Source organism: Ciconia boyciana, chromosome 12 (assembly GCF_034638445.1).
Source record: "Ciconia boyciana chromosome 12, ASM3463844v1, whole genome shotgun sequence".
NCBI classification, from domain to species: domain Eukaryota; kingdom Metazoa; phylum Chordata; class Aves; order Ciconiiformes; family Ciconiidae; genus Ciconia; species Ciconia boyciana.
Window position 1 is genome coordinate 1,801,359 of NC_132945.1, and position 19,150 is coordinate 1,820,508.

The following is a 19,150-nucleotide window of genomic DNA, read 5'->3' on the forward strand; positions in this document are numbered from 1 at the left end:
GTACCGCACGCGGTGCAGACACCTCAGCCCTCTCGGCGCGGTGCGATGTGTTCCCCTAAGTGCACCCTCCTCCCCCGGGCTCCTCGCACCGACTCCACGCCCTGGTTGCGGTGGCGGGAGCCACCCGGTACCGCCACGCCGGAAAGCCTGACTGCGCGCAGGGCGGCGCTCCCACCTCCTTGCACCCATGGGTGCCAGCGAGGGGACAGGGACAGGGAGGGTGCACCGGAGCCCGCCCGAGCGCCGTCACCAGCGTGTTTGTCGTTTGCCTGCGTTATGCAATGCTCCGTGACACCGTTATAAATAAACCCGCCCCAGTGGCCCGGTGCAGGCTCCGTGTCGTGGTGCCGGGGCGCAGGGCCCACCGCGGGACAGCCCGAAGCGGGCAGCCGGTGCCTCTGCCGGCCCGGGCAGGCTGCCGCGGGCCGAGGCGGGAGGGCGAGGCGCCGGACGGCCCGGCGGCGGCCGCTCCCGGCCCGGCCCCCCGCCACAGGCCGCAGCGGCGGCCGCCACCGGCACCGCCCCCGGAGGGCGGCCCGGCGCCATGGCAACCGCCCGCCCCGGGGGTGGGGCGGAGTGACGTGTCGGTGACGCCGGCGGAAGTGACGCGCGGCGCGGCGGGCGGGGCGGCGGCGGCGGTGTGCGCTCGGCGGTGTCTCCTTCTCCTCAGTCACGGCTCCGGCTCGGCCTCCCCGCGCCGCCATGTCCGCCCCCGGCAGCGGCGGCGAGTTCGGGAACCCGCTGCGGAAGTTCAAGCTCGTCTTCCTGGGCGAGCAGAGCGGTGAGCGGGGCGGCGGCGCCGGGCGGGGCGGGCCGCGGGGGAGCCGATGGGGCTGGGGGGGGTGAGGAGCCTCCACGGGCCTTCCGCTGCGGGGGTGAGGAGGAGCCGTGAGGGGCGGGGTGAGGAGGCCCGAAGGGCCCGGAGCGTGTGGGGGGAGGGGGGAGGAACCGCTGAAGGCCCCCGGGGAGGGGGGCGCGGTGGGTGGGGAGCCGTGAGGGTCTTGCGGCGGCGGAGGAACCGTTAAGGGCCTTTCTCTGCCCGCGGAGGAGGCGGTGGCGAGCCGTCCGGGGCCCCCGCGGGGGGCGTCGGCCAGAGGGCGCCCGCCCGAGGGAGGGGCGGCCCCGCCGCCGTCTGGCCTTAGGCCTCCGCCGGCGGGAGGCGCGGGCCTGACGAGCTCCCGGGTCCCCGTTTCCACCACTCAGCCGGGCTGCGTGCCCGGCGGGCCTGGCTACCCGCCTGCCGGAGCCGGGCCTGCTCCCGGGGCTGGCCCGCAGTGCGCCCGCAGCCGGGCTGGTGGGGCGGCGCGGGGCTTGGCGGGGCCGGGCGGGCGGCCGGGCCTTGCTGGCGTCTGGGGGAAATGCGGTGGCTCTCGGGCTGCTGCTCCGCCCCGTGCGTGGTGTCTCAGGCCGCGTCCACGCCGAGTGGGAGGCATATACTGGAGAGAGAAAAGATGTGGCAAGGCGGTGCTGCTTGTATAGCGTGGCCGCTGCCTCCCTTACACCTTCATTTTTTTGTTTTACCTGGAAGGTGCCTCCCTTTTGAACCCCTTTCCTCATAATGCATGGGTGAGTGGTATCTTTGTCTTGAAATTGTGGTATTCTTTGCTGTATTACTCTCTTTAGATCGCTTATTGTGTACCTCCTCCTCGGTCCCAGAACTGTGGGTCTTGGAGGAATTTCCAGAAGTTGTCCAATTCCCCTGCCTTACCAAGGCAGGATTGACATTGCTGCTGACAGATGTTTGTCTGCCCTGTTTTTAACCCTCTCCAATGTTCACAATTTCACGGCCTTTCTAGGCCGTGTATTCCTTTTCCCTCTTCTCTTCCATCCATGTCCTTTGAATTTTTCTTGGCTTCCTCCAGCTTCCTGAGAGAGGATCGGAGATCTTATCTTTGGTTCCCATTTCCTGTCAGTTCTGTGCTTTGTCTCTTGATAATATTTGGAGACATAAATTTAAAGGTTTTAAGCAAGCCACCGAAGTTTACTCTGTATCTAAAAATCTTTGTGTGAAGAAAGGATGCAAGCCCTTTGTTGTGGGGGGTAAAAAGCAAAATGTTGCTTTTTTAGCTAGCCAGAGGCAGCTAAATAGCGTCCAGGACATCACCGTGTCTTGTTTTGATGTTTCTGCCTATAAGTCCTAGACTTGGTGATTACATAAGTAGCGAAATATGAATAACAAAGCAGATTTATTGCTTGCTTAAAGCAAACATATAAGTCTGTCATATGCATCACAACGTACCCAATTTAAGGACCAGGTTTTCATCATGATTAATTTTTGACCTACTGAGATTGATTTGGCTTAACACACTTATGTCATTTTGTGAATGAATTTCTGAGCTGGTTGTTTTGCAGGAGGGTGTAGCTGGGAAATATCCTTAGGTTGGCAACTTCATTCTGATGATCAGCGCTACCAGCATGTCACTCCCAAAGCAGTGGTTATTTTTTCCCACTGCTGCTTGAAAGTAATTTTTCTTTTCTTTTGTAGTTGGGAAGACCTCTCTGATCACCAGGTTTATGTATGACAGTTTTGACAATACTTACCAGGTATGTGATAGTCGTCTTTTTTTATTATATTTTTTTATATATGGGTAAATCTATTCCCTGCCATGAAAACATATGCCTGTGAGAACTATTAGGGGTGAGCATGTTTCTCCATGAAATAGAAGTTCAATAGCATATGTAAGGTTGTAATGTGCCTTGAAATGGAGATGAGACATCATGTTTAAGCCCAGGCATCTAGTATGATGTCGGGAAATGCAGTGTACAAAAAAGAAGCAAGGTTTAGATCCTGTCTGGATATGTGAGGAGCCTTGAGGAAGACAGGGAGAAACACTGGTTTATGGGGTTGGCTGACGGAGAAGAGGATGGTCAGGATGCCTGACGGTGGATATGGAAGTCTCGGGAAACAGAGAAAGAATAAGATACGAACATGCTTATGATAGTTCCTGGTCTCTAGCATCTGAGTCCAGAGTGTATAGATAGATCTGCAAGAAGTCAGCATGGTATAGTCTCTATCTCAATTTTTTTTAATTACTACATTTTTTTTCCTTTTTTTAACTAAAAGGGTATAGATAGAAAAAGCTGGGGAAATCTCAGCAGGGAAAGAGTAGGGTGGGGCTGAAGAGGCTGCAGATGAAAAGGTAAAGATGCGTAAGAGGCCTGAAGATTTCAGGAAGAGTTAGTTGCATCAAAAGCACTTGGCGGTATTTCAAAGGAATAACAAATATCTTTGAGGAAGACAAGACTATGGTGTTCTCTTTGAATTCAGGCCAGAAAGAGTTACTGTTGTAGACTGGAGTAATATTAAGCTGGCAAAGGAAGAGAAGATTGTTTTTGTGAGGACAAGTCACTGGACCTGAATCCTCTTGTGCTTTCTCTGTTTCTTTTCCTGACTTTTGTAAGGTGCTCTTGTGGATTTATCTGCTTATTGTAGTTGTTGGAAACTGTGTCCTGGCTGCAGAAAATAGGACTCCTAGAAATAAATACTACCTACGGAAATTGACTGTCGTGGTCTCTTCTAATGTTAAATGGTTCACGTTCTGATGGAGACCTTCCAGAACACATTATGCTGCCTGTGTTTGTTAAGACTGGAGATAATCTGTCTAAAATACTCAAACCTGTTACATCAGTAACCTGTCTCCTGTTTCCTGGGTTATGATGGGCTAGGACATCTGCTTGATTTAAGTGTCTGGGAGCGCATCTAACTTAGTAAATTACTTTAAATGTCTTTGTACCGGAATCGCTGTATAGCAATGGAAACGTGAATGGAAGGCGACTTGCAGAAAGAACTGCCTGGGAAATGGAGCTTCTGAATGTCACTGGAAAGGAAGCACTGGAAAGTCCTGAATAAACATTGCTTTTTAGCGTTCAGCAGAGTTGCCTGCAATTTATATACGTAATTTGCTCTACCTTTTGGTTATTTCTAATAAGATAATTACTACTAGACTGCATTGCGGTAGAGCAGAAAGAGACGCCGGTTCAGATATGATCTCTGTTAAGATGCATGAATGTCTGAGGCTAAAATCCAGACTCGGAGGTTCTTGTGCAGTTGAGAAGTGTTGGAAGAATGACGTGAAATGTAGATGGTGCAGATACCCAGATTGCTTTGTTTTTATCAACTGTATTGAAGGCAAATGACTTCAACAGCTTAATTATAAGTTTTGTGAACATTTTTGAGAGTTTGTATAGAAAGATCTGATTTGCAGTTGCGGGAAGGCAAGTTGCAGTTACTAATGCTTTTCTTCTTTTCAGGCGACCATTGGAATTGATTTCCTGTCAAAAACAATGTATCTTGAAGATCGCACGGTAAGTGAGGCATCTGTGTGATAGCATGGCAACTGCAGTCATGGGAGCAGCAGTTGCTGCGCGTGCTCTTTCGCCTGGCCATTCCTCCAATGGCTGCTGAAATCCCACAGCAGCCTTCAGAGGGACAGCCTTTGTTGAATCAAATCACTGACCCACTCTCCTCTTTCTGATACTTGTTACTGTCTGACACCCCTAGAATGAAGTCAAAATTTTTAATGCAAAATTGGGGCAAGCTAAGGTCCACTTCCCGGGGAATGGGCTGTCTGCTATATGTATCTTAGGCATAGCTTGCTCCCAGAATTTGCAGCTCTGCCTCTGGGATTGTCAGTGTAAATGGGTCTGAGCAGACCCCAGGCAGTTCCAAGTCTTGAAGTCATTCGTGATTACCAGTGGTGGCATAGTTCCTCCTTGTAGAAAGGCTTATTTTGTAACACAGTTCTGATGTACTATTAATAAAGCAATTTTGGATTTAGCTTGCATGAGATTCCTTTTTGCATAAAGAGAACCCTCGCATTCCTCTCCTGTCTTTCAGTATTTGTCTTTTCATTAGTTCATGTTTTGCTAGTACTTTTCTTTTTGCTAGTTTTACTACTGGCTGAGAAGTATGAAACTGCTGGGGGGGGAAGGAGCCGGTGGTGTGATGGAAGTCCTTTGTGTTGCTTTGGGTCTGTTGCTTCTGAAGAAGTCTCGGCCCAGTGTGTGTGGTGAGTTCCCTGAGTGCTCCTCTGCCATCTTACCAGTGATTCAGTATTAGGAAAGACCTTGCTTAATCTTTGTTTGGGAGAAACTACTTGGATAACTTTCTTCAATGGTGCTGGCAGTGGCAGAAGAAAAAGATCTTGGGAATTCTGCTTGACACCTGTGAAGGCAAGTTGGAATGCCTGTGTGCTGTTTTCAGCAGTGTAGTCTTGATTTCTTACGGTTGTGTAGGTCAGGATGTCATTCACCCGCTGGCCTGCTGTTCAGAAAATACCATTTTCTTTCCCATGTTGGATATACTGTTAGCTTTCCTGATTATATAAGTGGTCCACAGAGCCCATAAAGCCTGTTTAAATAACAGAGAGGTGTTGAATGTAGAGAAGAGGAGGGAGAAATACAAGCACACAAGCTAGGAAAATTCAGACATTGAAATAACTTCTCAGATATGGCTAATACTGTATTTTGCAATAGGCTTTGACTGCTGGGCTTGAAATGAAGAATGCTAAGCCTCTAACTGCAGCATATGTTTTGGCATATTTGATATGTCCTTACACCAAATGATATATCCTGAAATGATACCTGTGCCAGATCACTCGGCTCTAAATGTGGCCTGGGTAGCATGTACTGGCCAGCAGAAGGGACAAATATATGTGGAGTTGGGTTCTTCAAAACCATCTCCTGTAGCCTCCCACAGAGGACAACTGTAAGTGTGCCATTTCTAGCACGTTGCCAGTGCATTGGGACCTGTGGCGTTGAGTGAACTGCAGCCACAAGAAGCCCCATCCTCAGTCCCGACTGTCAGGCTGACAGTTCCATGTTACAGCTACAACCCTGTTCTTGAAAGACTGAGTAGTATTTCCTTTACTGTGTCTCCATATCTTCCCAGAGTTGTTGGATTTAAGCCCAAGATAAGCCAGTCTAGAGGGTGTTTGCTATCCTGGCTTGTACCCCACTACTATGTTTCAGTACTTGACACCAGGCTTTCCAGTGGAGTTGTCGGTAGCAGGGTGGTGATGTCCTTATGGTTAGGAGTGACCGCATCTAGCTAGCTGTAGGCTGCAGTCTGCTTGTGTGGCTGTTATAGCCAGAGTCCTGACGTGTCAGGATGCACTGAGGTATGTATGCTTGTTTCCCTCGTTAGCAGATGGTGTGAGTAGGTATTTTAGGGATATCTCGGTTTTATGATTAAATGGAAGAACATGTTCATGTGCGTGAGTTATTAATGGGTCTGTGGAGGGAGGGAGGTTTCTCAGACATGCTAGGCTGAAGTTGCTGTGAGAATGCGGTTAGAAGTATTGTTGGCTCTTTTCACATTTCTGTTCCATTTTAACTTTCCTTTTGTTGCATTATTTTTGCCTTGCAATTTTTTTATTTTTATTTTTATTTCACTTGAGTTTTGGTTTTGTTTTCCATTTTCCTGCTCTTCCCCTTCCCTCTTCCCCTACACTTTTCCATTTCCCAGATCAGGCTGCAGCTGTGGGATACAGCCGGCCAGGAGAGGTTCTGCAGCCTCATTCCCAGCTACATCCGTGACTCTGCTGTGGCTGTCACTGTCTTTGACATTACAAGTAGGTATTGAGCCCGAGTGTCTGCAGGGACCTTGCTTTTAACATGTACCTTTTATGCATTGGAAGCAGTGGTGTTATCTGAAAGGAGCTAAGGTAGGCCATTGGCCCCAGAACTGTAGGTGTTTCATGAGCTGAGGGGAAGTAGCAGAGCATCTTCCCTCAGAACCAGTGGTAACCCCACCCCATAATACCGAAACTGGGGAACTGGAAAACTCTGGTCTGCTCAAAGCTCAAACTACAGAAGTGATACACAGAGGATTGTCAGGTAGGTGAATAGGGATTGTGACTTCTCGTGTGTCTGTGCTGATTGGAATGAAAGGTGATTGGTAGCCTCTGGAAAGCTTTTTACTCTTTCTGGTTTGGGGTTTGGTGTGTTTTTTGTTTGGTTTTTTTTTTTTTTAAAACCTCAGAATGAAATTTTTCCTTTCTGGATAACTAGAGAGCTAATACAAGTAACGACTTCAGATGCCAAAGCAAAGGAATACTGTCATAGTAGGTAAAAGATTACAACTCATTTAAATAAAAGCTATGTAGCGACTTATGAGGATTCAAGGCTCCCATTTCATTGAAGAGAGCTGGCAATTCATGTGAGTAACCAGAGGCCTTTTGAAAGAGAAGAGATGTGACTACTGTAATTTCTAAAGAATAAACAAGCTTAGAGGGAAGTTCTCTATAACTCTTGGCATGAATGTTTTCGTATAAGATATGAAGATATGAATACAATTATTTCATTATAACTCCTTGTTATTGGTTCCACTTGATCTGGCTTTTTCAGTTAAGCTACAGTATCAGCATAAATATCTAGAGAGGATATATACCAGGAAGCCAAGACCATGTGGACAAAGTCTAGGTGAAGAATGTAGAACAGATGAAAAACCTCTGGCCCACCTTTATTCTCTCACAAACTCTAGATTATAGTGAGGCTTTACAGACCAGGGGTTTGTTTCACTTCGGTTAACAGAAGTGCTTAACAAATAGCAAACTTCTGTTATGATTTATCTTGCATATTGAGGGCAAATAATTACATGGTCTTTCTCCCAGTTCTGTAGCTGAAGTAGTTGACTCTGGGAGGATTTCTGGTTTGGTGCAAACTGATGTAAAACTGAAGCGATCTGTTTGGGGTTTGAGGAGTGCCGAGATGTGCATGTGATGGCTCTGTGCTGGGAACACATCTAGGTGAGACAGCGTGGCAGGCTGCATAGGTTGGCACCTTTTCTCCCCACTGTTGTGACAGGTACAGGATGCTGTTTATCCAAGCAGGTGGAAAAATCTTACCACAGTCTAGGCTGTTCTTAACAACTTCCAGACGTGTCAAAAATAATTAAGTGATAGCTGATCTCATCGTGCCTTGGTAATGGTCTGATCTTTTCAGATAATTTCATTTTTTCTTGTTACTGCTCTTTGTTCTGTTCTTAGTGACTGAGAGGCTTTTAGTTTTCCTGTGTTATTGAAGGAACATGCCCATGTACTTCTGAGGGCATGATGGTGGGCACTAGTGGGATTAGGAAAACACAGTTTCCTTTACCACTTTTAAGAGCTATATATTTGCATTGTCTTTAGTGGTAACTGTGTTTGGGAGCCTCATATAGTCTTCTGTAAGTTAGTGTTGGTCATGGTAGTGTAAAATAGGGACAGTCCCATAGGACATACTTAAGTGCCAGCCAAGATACTCTTAACTAGTAGAGAGAAACTGTTAGCTAGCATGTGGTGAGCTGAGAAGAAAAAGAGAAATGGCTTACTTATTGTTAATCTACAGGGCATCTTGAAATGCAAGTGGCCTGTGGAGAGATCCATGGTGAAAGTCCATACTGCAACTTGGGCCCCTTTCTGAACAAGTTACCTTGTTTCTAGGAGAGGCTGGGTTAATTCTTGGTTGAGGACCTTTCATCTTTCCAGACGGGTAGGGTTATTAGCATGCTGTCATGTTTGAGTGGGTTATTTATATTTTCTCTTTCCCTCCAAAATGGGTGCAGACAAACTTTGACTTTGAGAAACGAGAAGCCACAGAAATACTGCAGCTAACTGCCTCAGGTTAATTCAGAGGTGCCTGCATGGTGCCTGCATGGTACCTGCATGCTAGCTGAAGGCCTTTCCTCAAATAGTGTTATCCTTCACTACAACAGGATTACTGGGGCCAGTTCTTCCCTGGTTCTGTGATCCTTCCTCTAGTTGCCTTTTTGACTGTGAGTCTGAAGGTTGGAGTGTTTAAATCACCCAGCAAGTCTACCAAGGTGGTGAACAGTCTGGTGTGGCAGCAATGTCTTGGGGACTATGTGGAGGCTCATTGTGAAATCTAGAAACAAGAGCCAGAAGCTGTCATTATCAATCTGATCTTCCAGCACTGGTGTAATACTGTCCAAGTGCTTGGAGTTTGTCACCCTAAGTTTCCTGGGGTAGTGAAGAGCCCGGATGTTTGCTACTGTTAATCAAGGCTACCTTCAAAATGAAGCATGAGCTAATTGCTTTAACTATAAGCCCTATTCTTCCTTAAGCCCCAGGGCATCAGATCTACATACCCAGACGTAGATACTATGTTGTTTTGAATCTGCTTGTAGCAAGACACTGCAGACATGTGCTCTGTCCAGCTTCTATTTCTCTTCTAAAGAAGCCAATTCTCGGTCCTTTCTCCCTTGTAGCCTGTCTCCTGCAAGCTGCCTTATTAACCACTGTTCTGCACGTAAACAGCTGCTCTCCCTCATTGCTGAACAAGTGGCTTTGTGAGCACATCTAACCAATTCATGTAATTAAGCTGGGAACCAGTATCTGCCCTCCTATGAAACTCGTGCCCGTTGAGAATGCCAATAGCGATCTTGTTTTCTGGCAGCATAGTGCTATTTGTACAGCTAGCTGCGTGGGGTAATGACTTGGAAGGAAATGGTATCACTCCCAGTTGTGAAAAGCTTTTGTTCAGCATTCACTGTGGTAGTTAGGCATGTTTTGACCATTGCTGTTTCAAATAGGCAGGTCCCAGACCTTAGAGCTATCTTATATAATAAGTCAGTTTGTGTTTGGGCATAGTTCTGGAGATCAAACTGTACCTCTCGTAGCATTTGTGCTTGTTTCTGACTCTTGTGCTTAGCTGAAAGGGAGAACCCTTTGCGTCACGTGAAGCCTACAGCGTGTAACACTTGCTTTTGTTTCTGCCAGAACTTAAGTTACTGATTGCCTTAATCTTGCATGAAAATCCCCATTGCCATCTTCTGGATGCTTGATGCTGGAGAATGGATGGTGTTTTACTATGTGGTGTCTGGGCTGAGGGAGTTGCATGTCTGTCATATGGGAATTGCCCAAAAAGCTTTGATCTGAGATGCTCTAGGCTGGGAGTCCTGTGAAGACCCCGTGTGTAATCCTGGGTAGACCAGGAAGACCAGCTCTGTGTTACTTGTTAGCTAGCGCTGTCAGCAATGACTGGAGGTCGTAGCCATAACCTAGAGCTCTTTGGGGTGTGGTGACTGGGGAAACAGCAGAATCTCTAGGCAAGGAAAGGAGGTAATGAAAGCACCTTATCTATAAACAGAGTCAGAAAAGCCAGCTTCTATGGTGTTTGGATATTTGGGGCAAGATTACAAGGTCAGCCTCAGCTTCTCAGGCTGAGCTGCATACAGTTAATTCTAGAAATGGCCTTTTCTCTAAAGGACAGTTTCCTCCTTTCTTTTCTCTCTTGCTCTCTCTCTCTCTTTCTCTCTGCTCTCCCTGGCCTGGTACCAGCAGGTTCGGCTGCAGCTTTGGGACACAGCAGGCCAGGAGCGGTTCCGCAGTCTCATTCCCAGCTACATCCGCGACTCCACTATTGCTGTGGTAGTCTATGACATTACAAGTGAGTGATGCTTTGATGTCTCATTATTTGAAATACTACATGTAAGCAGAACTAATATGTTACAATCAGAAGTTCTGCAAAAAGATGATTAACATTAGAAACAGTTTTTCCCCACCCTGTTTTTCTGTCTGAGTGGAAAACAATTTATGGGTCCTTTAAATGTGGTGTGGGGAAATTTGGAGAAGCACCTGAGTACAAGCATAGCATTCTTTCTCTCTGAAAAGAAGTTTTATCCTCAGCACTCCCATTTGATTCTTCCCTGCAGACTTGAATTCTTTCCAGCAAACCTCCAAGTGGATTGATGACGTTCGGACAGAGAGAGGAAGCGACGTCATCATCATGTTGGTGGGGAACAAAACTGACCTGGCAGACAAGAGGTAATGGAGGGGAGGTGGCAGCCTTGCTGCTCTGACCAGTAAAAGCAAGGAACTGGCCAACTAGTCTGTCAACAAAACAATTGTTGATCTTAAACGAAGCCTAAATAGCTTGTCATGAAATTCAGATTTCTGGTTTCAGAATATGCAAAGTTACTCCATTTTGCTATTCTACAAATAGCTTTGGTTAAAACAAACCCACCTAAAAAAATTCCTTTTACTTAAGTATCTCTATACCATGTTTCTCAATAGTGTATTTTGTCTGATTTTTCTTTTTGTGCTGAGATAAAGCCAAAAAGATGTCTTGCAAAAGTAAGAAAATCTGCCTTTTTTCAATAATCCTATTTACATGACACTTTCTGCATGTGCAACTGTAAGTTCTTAGTAAAGTTTCTTCCTGTTACAAGATGCAGCATGAGATTTTACAGTATAAATCTAAAAGGTTTCCCTCTGAGCATAAATTTCATGTCGTACATAAAACAAACTGTGATGTTGTAGATGTGTGAGAGGAAACTAGATTAGCAAAATCAGACTTCCCCAAGAGACGTAAAAAGTTAATTAAATCTTAAAATCACACAGACTTAATGTTTTGGGACATGTCATAAAGCATTTTGCCTTTAAAACTTAATCTTACAATGCCACTTCAACCAACACAATCAATGTAATAGCTTCTTAGAAGATCATAGGCTTGCGCTTTTGTATTTCCATTTCAAATTCTTCTCTTGATTGTTGATTTAGCAAAAATTTTGTTTACTGTTTTGAGATTTTCATTTGTGAAGACATCAGAAACAGCGTAGATAAGGAAAGATTTTTTTATTTTAATAGTTAGTGTCAGTAGTAGCTGTCAGCAAAGGGAAGATGGAGTAAGTCATGCAGTTCCTTACAGTCCCAATACTTTAAACTGAACCACCTTCAGATACACCAGGTACTCTAAAATGCGTGCTTCGTATGTCATAGGACATAGGAGGCATCGAAGTGATGGGGAATTTTCATCTGATGCAAAAGAAAGTATCTCAAAAAGGCAGAACTGGGAAACACCTGGATCTCATGATGAAATGAGGTCTTATGAAATCAAAACCTTATCCTTTGGCTGTTCACGAGACACTTCTGATCAAAAGATAACAGCTTGGAAAGCCTTACAGGTGGAACATAAATGTTTTCTCAGAAAAATCCTGCACTGATATCTGAACTGCCTGTTTGTTTACTCCCTTTCTTGGGATGACGGGCTTACCAGGGATCTGTTTCATTGTTGGATGCTATCTCATTTTAAATTCTAAACTTTGCTTTACTCACTCCTGCAGTGTATATATTGCTTCAGAATGTATTGTGATGTGTTTTTTCCCTTGTGGTTTTGGTGTTGTTCAAATGTTCGTATGAGACAATAGCCAGCATCCCTGGCTGCACAGTATGGTGTCAGGAGATGCTTTTTGCCCTTTGTCTCTGTACAAGTCATGCTGTTAGTTTTTAGTTTGCCATGCCTAGCAGGAAAAGCATAGACAGTTCTAGTACCGGCGAGTGGTTTGAGTCAGTGGGGAAAAGGATAAAGTTAGGCTCCAGCTGGGCGCTGTGTGGGCTTTATACTGATGGTTCTTACAGAAATGTGTTCTGCGTCCACCACGTACACCACCTTAGTCTTGACAATTATTTGGCTTTTCCCACTTCAGTGGGGGGGGCATTCTAAGTGTCCTGTGCCTTGCACTTTGGAAACATTGGTAAAACTCAGTGCTCAGAGCTTCAGAAATACGATAAAAATGTGTAGAGCTGATTTGGATTAAGAATTCCAGGTGGCAAGACTTCAGATCAGTCTGGTCTCTGAAATCAGCTTACAAAGGCAACTGAACAAAATCAGATCTACTTGAGCCAGCTCTGGATGTTGACCACTTAGTACCTCTTATGCCCTCCTGGGAGCTAGAAACAACCGCAGCTCCCTAACTGAATAATCTGGCGTTTAGATTTGAAGCTTTCAAATTTCTATCAAAATCTAATTTCATGTGGAACTGGAAAACCCAATGGGATAATTTCTGCCTTGGATTATTTCCTAATGGTACATAAGTGTGTGCAGGACAGCTGGCCCAGCACTGCCATAAGAATTAAAAATACCAGAAAATTGTTTGAAACATAGCTACAGTTGAAGTTCATGTAGCACTAGAAACTCTTATTTTAGAAGTTTAATGTAGTGACAGTACTCCTGGTCTAGGCTAGAATTTGGAATTATGGTGTATATCCAGGTGTCAGTAAAAGAAGCTGCCTTGCCTTTCTTTTAAAAGGAAGTTAGATTTGTGTCAGGCTGAAATACTGGGCCTTTTAAGGCTGGACAAAGCCACAGTATCAGTCTGAGCTTGGTCACATTTTTCAGAATAGAATCCAGCGTATTGGGAGCCATTCATCCTATGGTAAAAACCAAGTGATGATGCAAGTTAAGTTCTGAGGCCAAAAAGCTGAACTGAAAATAGCACTGTTCTTATTTCGTGCAGCCTGTTAAGTTTTTCTTTCCTGTTAATGTTGCTTCAGTTCGTAGCTGGTTTTTTTCTGCATTTTTTTTTATCATTTTGGACTACTTTTCTTTGTTTTGGTTTTTCTTTTCTGTGATTTGTTCTCATTGCTGTAGACAGGTTTCTATAGAGGAGGGTGAGAGAAAAGCCCAAGAACTGAATGTGATGTATATTGAAACCAGTGCTAAAGCAGGATATAATGTGAAACAGGTATGTACAGGGTATTGATCAGAGATGCATTTGCAGGTGCTTGCTCGCAAGCAGCAGCCTAGCACTTGCTGTTGCACTGTACTTGCTGCTGGAACCTTTCTGAAATCTTTCTGTAACCTCACGGAGTTCCCTTCTGTTGACTTTTGGGAAACTGCTTTTTGTATCAGGTGCAGCGTGTGGGGATTCTTCCTTCCCTTGAGGATGCTGTGAATGAGGCTCAAATGTACTGCACAAACTTCATCCTGTGCTGATCATCCGTTATTAATAGTCTTATTAATAGTCCAGGTGTTCCCTGGGTAACTTACTGGAGGTTGTTTCATTCTTAGCTGGAGGACCGGGGGGTCTTAGAGACTGAGCGGTCCTGAGGTCTCCACTGGTGGACTGTGCACTCTTGTAAGGGGTGGTGAAGCGGCCCTCCACTGAAGAGTGTCTCAGTCACAGACTCTTCCTGACTGTTCTTCCTTTCTGTCTTTCTGCTTCTGTTTGCATCTTTGTCCAGGCAAATCACTACAGAAGAAGGTGAACAGAGAGCCAAAGAGCTGAATGTGATGTTTATTGAGACCAGTGCGAAGACTGGATACAATGTGAAACAGGTAGATCGATGTTCTGGTCTAAAGACAGGAAATCTGTACTTTACTGCTCTGTATGTGGGAGGATTAAGCTTCTGCTTAGGGTTCATGGTCCATCAGATATTTGCTTGCAGTGTTTATTGTCAACCCCTGAAATGCTTCTTGCCCAATGATCACTGCTGCTCCTTTATCTAGTGGAAGCTCCTTTCCTGTCAAGTCAACAATTCCCTGTTAAAGCTAAGCAAACTCACCTGGAAAGAAAGGAGACTCTAGAAACAGAATACGCGGAGGGATAGGAATGCTGCTATTTTGTGCAGCCAGTCAAATGTAATTTCGTACATTCCCTTTGCTTTTGTTAACAGTTAATGCACTGTTTTCTAAAATCAGTGTTGCCACCAGTCAGGGTAATGGCATATGCTGATGCACTAGAGTAGAAGTTCCTGCTTCTGTTTGCAAGCCGCAGAGGAAAATCTTAGAATAGTTGAGGTCGGAAGGGATCTCTGGAGATCGTCTAGTCCAACGCTCACACTCAGAGCAGGCTGCCCAGAGCTGACTCTGGTTGGGTTTTGACTATCTCAAAGGATAGAGACTCCATCTCTCCAGGCAACCTGTCACAGTGTTTAACTATCCATACAGTAAAAAAAACTTTAAACTTTTTTCTTACGTTTAAACAGAATTTCTTGTATTTCAGTTTGTGCCCATTGCTTCTTGCTATAAGCTTGTGATCCCACTCTCCGCTCGTTCAGGAATCATTCTGAAGCATGACAGAACTTGGGGAGTAAGGCAACCCTAAGGCCTGGGGATCTGCAGGGAGCATAAGTACTGTTGGTGTCAGCTAGGAAACATACTCACAGGTTTGCTGCACACCAGTGGGGTTAAGAGAACCTCCCAATGGGGTTAGGAGACTAGTTTTGTTTTTTCTTTTGGCTATTCTGGATTGAATCCACTTTAAACTTTGGTTTTCTAAGGTTGTGTTGCTTTATTTGCCTAGTGGGTGTTTGCAGTGAGAACTTCTGTGACTGAAAGGATGCTAACTCTAGCACCTTGCTGGTACATCAGTGGCTTGATTTTCCAAGTAACACAATTTGGAGGGGTGGATGAGAAGCCCCTGCCAAGCTACTGTGAGAAAAATCATCATTAGCTGGTGATTCCTCTAGTCCTTTATGCAGCACTTTTCACCAGACTGCCTAGCAGTGTCTGTATTGTGTTAGCTGCTGCATTAATGTCAGCAGGAGGAGCTCTAAGCATTGACTTGAAAAATTATGCAAAACCATTTTCTGTTTTTATGGGGATATGATAGCCCTTCTCAGCTCTCGCACATCCTTAATAGCTTATACGCAGCTCACTTCAGCCAGCAGGTCCGCTCACAAATGGCTGTTTTGCAGCAGGACTGGACTGAAAGGATGGGCTGTAAAACCTGTTATTCCATAAACGTCTTAAACCTTTGGTCTCCTGCGAAGTTGCTTATGAGAAGTCCTGAGTTGTGCACTGTAACACTGCTGTGTGCAAAAGCAGTTGAGGCTGGAAATGGTAGATGATGTGCTTACTGAGTGCAGGAGGGTATTGTTCTGTGCGTCCCTAGAAGAACTGTTACTAATGAATTCCATGTTGTGTTCAAGCAGAAACAAGTAAAATAAACCTGTCTGTTTTGTAGGCATTGAATAACTTCTGTAATAATACCCATTACATTTCTTAGGTAAAATTTTCGTGGCATTTATTGATCATTGCCTTGCTTGCTAAAGTACCCATGTAACAATTGCACAATTCGGACTCTCAGATCTGCTGTAAAGCAATGTTTTTTTTTTTAACGGGCACTTTTTTCTGACAAACCTTCAGCTTTATCTGTTGCTACTTTTCAGCTTTTCCGTCGTGTGGCTGCTGCCTTACCTGGGATGGACAGCACACCAGAGAAGAGCAAAGAAGACAGTATCCTTGCTTTTCTCATCAGTAACTTTCCTGTTCTCCTAGAATTTGGCAATTATCTTTTGTTAGGTTGGGCTTACTGACTTTTCAGTACACTGTGGGGATGGGCCTTACTGGGGTTTTGCAGAGACATGGCTGAAACAGCCAGTATAGTGTGGTGCTTACCTATGGGTGTAAATTCAGGACCCTGCTTGTGGTCTAGATATAAATGTACCCAACTCTTTATAATGGCAAGCACGAGTTTTGCTTTCTCCACTTAAGCTTAGGATAAAATCTGCATAGTTTTAAAATACCATAATATTTTCCTCTTTTTGCACAGGGCTGTCTTGTGTGCAGACCTGTCCGATTGGGCTCTATCCTTTAAGTGGTCTCGACATAACCAGTCCACTGGTTTCGCAGTTAATCCTGTTCAGGCAGGATATGTTCTGCTCTGCTAAAACACCTGCCCTTCTCAAGAAGGGACAGCTAACAACCTTTTCAGATCCCTTTCTCTGTTCTGTCCTTGTTTTTCCTTGAGCCGGGTGATTTCCTTATCTTGTCTCCTGCAGTGATTGACATCAAACTAGAGAAACCTCCTGAGCAGCCAGTAACGGAGAGCGGGTGCTCCTGCTAACAGGCCCGTTCTGTAGCAGCACATTCCCCAACCGGCCAGTCTCACTGAAGAACATCACTGCTCATTGGCTAGGCAACCCTACTTTGTGGGCTGAAAAACCAATCTACTAAGCGAGCGAACTCCCTGTTTACTGGTGGGGAGCAGCCCCGGCCGCCCCTCTTACTGCATGGTATGAGCCCTGAGTGCAGAATGAGTGTCCTGTCTTTTATTTTATTTTCTTATGTTGTTGCACTTTGGCACTGTGGTGCCCTTTACACTCTCTCTTCCTCTCCTTCTCCCCCTCTTCCCCACCTTGAGCCTGTCTGCTCAGATGTATCTTGTGAATGCAATGGAAAAGCCACCAAGTTAGGGAAGACAAAAATAAAGCTTGGGGGTGGGCTTTCCACCTTCCTTACTGCCTTGCATCTTAACTAGTTCCCTGTCCACTCCAGCCCTGTCTCTGTCCTGCATCCCCACTTCCTCTGTTGAAAGGCTGCTCCTTTTAAACCAGTCAGTTTGACTTGGCCTTGCCTTTTTGGACAATACAGGTTACCTGTTTCTAGGCTTTTGCTTCCTGCAGGGCACACGCAATATTAGCTCCTCAGTTTCTCCTTTCTGTGGATGATCTTGGCTAACTCTTGCTCACGACTTCTGAGTTTTGCCCCTCATGTTAACACACAGCACTGGAAACCCCCAAACTCTGATAGCTTTGGCCTTGTCGCTCCTGTTTGTGTAGCAGAGACATCCCACAGACCGCTCTCCTCAGTTGGAATATCTTCCCATCCAGAGAACGTTGGTGCTCTGTGAGTGTTGGCTGTCAGATGTGGGGAAGGAAGAGGGTACAGAGGCTTTGCAGTGTGAGGCTGGGTGGGGAGAGATCCTCAGGGTGGTTTGTAGAGACCTGGGTCCTGTCTGTCAACAGCGAAAGCAAACAGTTACCTGAAATCCATCACTACAGGGTCAATACCTGCTCTGGGAGTCATGGATGCTGTTTGGGCTCCTTTCCTAGTCTCCTCCTGTTCATAGTCCCATAGACTGGGAGCTTCTTCACGCGGAGCAGGAGGGCCACAGCAGACGGAAGGCCAGTGGTAGCTGTTCTGCTCTCATACCTAGGTTGCTGCTTGATGAAGTCATAACATAGCTGCTGCTGCCTTTGTAGTAGACCCTGGGGGATGGGGCTAGTAGCCATTTCACTTTTGGAATACTGCTAAGCTGTAACATTGCCAAAGCTGAGATGAGGAGTGGCAGGGATTTATTGTCAGACCTAGGTAGAGGAATGGAGGAGCGTATGCTGCTGAAGTGAATTTTAGTGTCACTTCTCGACCTTGGAGGTTGGGAAATGCCTCCTCTTCCCGCTGTCCCCTCCCTCTAGTGTATAACTATGCTAACAGAGCTCTTCAGAGACTTTTACTGGGTTTTTTTTGTCCATCTGTCCTAACCAGAAGTCAGTAGGTTTGTCTGTTGACAGAGAGGAGAACAAAGCAGTTGGACGGCTTTAAGCCATTCTTTTCATCACCCGGCCTATGTCATGCTGACAGGAGGGATGCTAGCGGGCAGGAGGGCGACTGACCGCAGTGTGACGGGTGGGGACAGCAGCGTTTGGTGGCTAGTGACACTCCCCTAGCAGGATGCCTGCCGGTCACTGACACAGCGTGCACACTCTGAAGCCTGCGGGCTGTCAAGGGAGGGGAAGGGGCAGCCTCGGACCGGGAGCTGGCAGTCCCCACGTTGGCTTACTGGCGGCAAGTCACCTCGCTGCCAGTGACTGACCTGTTGTTGCCCAGAGCCCTGTCCCTTCCCCTCCAGGTGAGCTGGCCTGCAGGAGGAAGCTGGGATGTTGTTTCCCATTTCACTCTGGAGTGTCCCCCCATACCCACTGTCCCAGCTGACGTAGCCGGGTCCCAGCGCCGGCAGGAAGCTCAGCCCCCTCCTCTGTACATACCCCTGTTGTGTGGGAATTGCTGATGTTTGTCGGTGTGTCCGTGTCTGCCGTAGAACAGGTTTTGCTGTCCCCTTCTCACAGGCAGGTGTGCGCTGCTCTGCTGTCGTGTTGTTCTGAGTCACGGACCTGGGGGGAGGGAGGGGGGAGACCCTAAGTAACGGGGGGGTAACTAGTGAAATAAAATAGTTCACTTCCCGCTGTCTTCTCTATGGATGTGTATAATATTGAGTGTGTGTCTGGCCCTGCTGTCTCCTAGCTGTTAGCCGAGTACGTGTGACTATTAATATGAGTATGGACTGTCTGACCACAGCCGTGTATCACACTAAATAAAGTTATTTCACCAACACCTTTGCTGTCCTGCTGCGGGAGAGGGGTCTTCTGCTCCCTCTGCTTATTTTACTCCTAGGTCTAACAAGTCTGTCCCAGGTAGGATATGGTGGGAGAAGGACGAGCTTACCGGCTGTGGGAGTGGAGTGGAGGGAGAAGAGAGGGGCTTTAAACCGCCCCGGGGTGCGGCGTGCACTGCCTCAAGGTGGGTGGCAGTGCTGGGGGGGTCCAGCCTGGGAGGGCCCTGAGGGTGACGGGGGGCCGTGCTGTGCCACCTTCCCTCAGCACCTGCCTTCCTCAGCGGCGTCCCCCCTGTCCTGGAGGGCTGAGGG

At 46.5% G+C, this 19,150-nt stretch overlaps 1 protein-coding gene across 7 annotated transcripts; it reads left to right on the top strand.

Annotated features, from left to right (window-relative positions):
• Positions 1 to 609: 609 nt before the first annotated feature.
• Positions 610 to 18,831, top strand: RAB41 (RAB41, member RAS oncogene family). 7 transcript variants are annotated; one of them, XM_072876706.1, is made up of 9 exons: positions 643 to 781; positions 2,486 to 2,544; positions 4,252 to 4,305; positions 6,467 to 6,572; positions 10,281 to 10,389; positions 10,655 to 10,766; positions 13,965 to 14,058; positions 15,894 to 15,960; positions 16,506 to 18,831. In XM_072876706.1, the coding sequence occupies exons 2-9, from the start codon at positions 2,519 to 2,521 to the stop codon at positions 16,568 to 16,570; spliced, it is 633 nt and encodes a 210-aa protein (XP_072732807.1). In that variant the 5' UTR covers positions 643 to 781; positions 2,486 to 2,518; the 3' UTR covers positions 16,571 to 18,831. The 7 variants fall into 7 exon arrangements, 5 of the variants coding, with proteins under 5 accessions (XP_072732805.1, XP_072732809.1, XP_072732806.1 ...); XM_072876707.1 differs by having other exon boundaries at positions 10,284 to 10,389; XR_012044720.1 differs by lacking the exons at positions 10,281 to 10,389; positions 16,506 to 18,831 and adding an exon at positions 13,372 to 13,465 and having other exon boundaries at positions 610 to 781.
• The last annotated feature ends 319 nt before the right edge of the window (positions 18,832 to 19,150 follow it).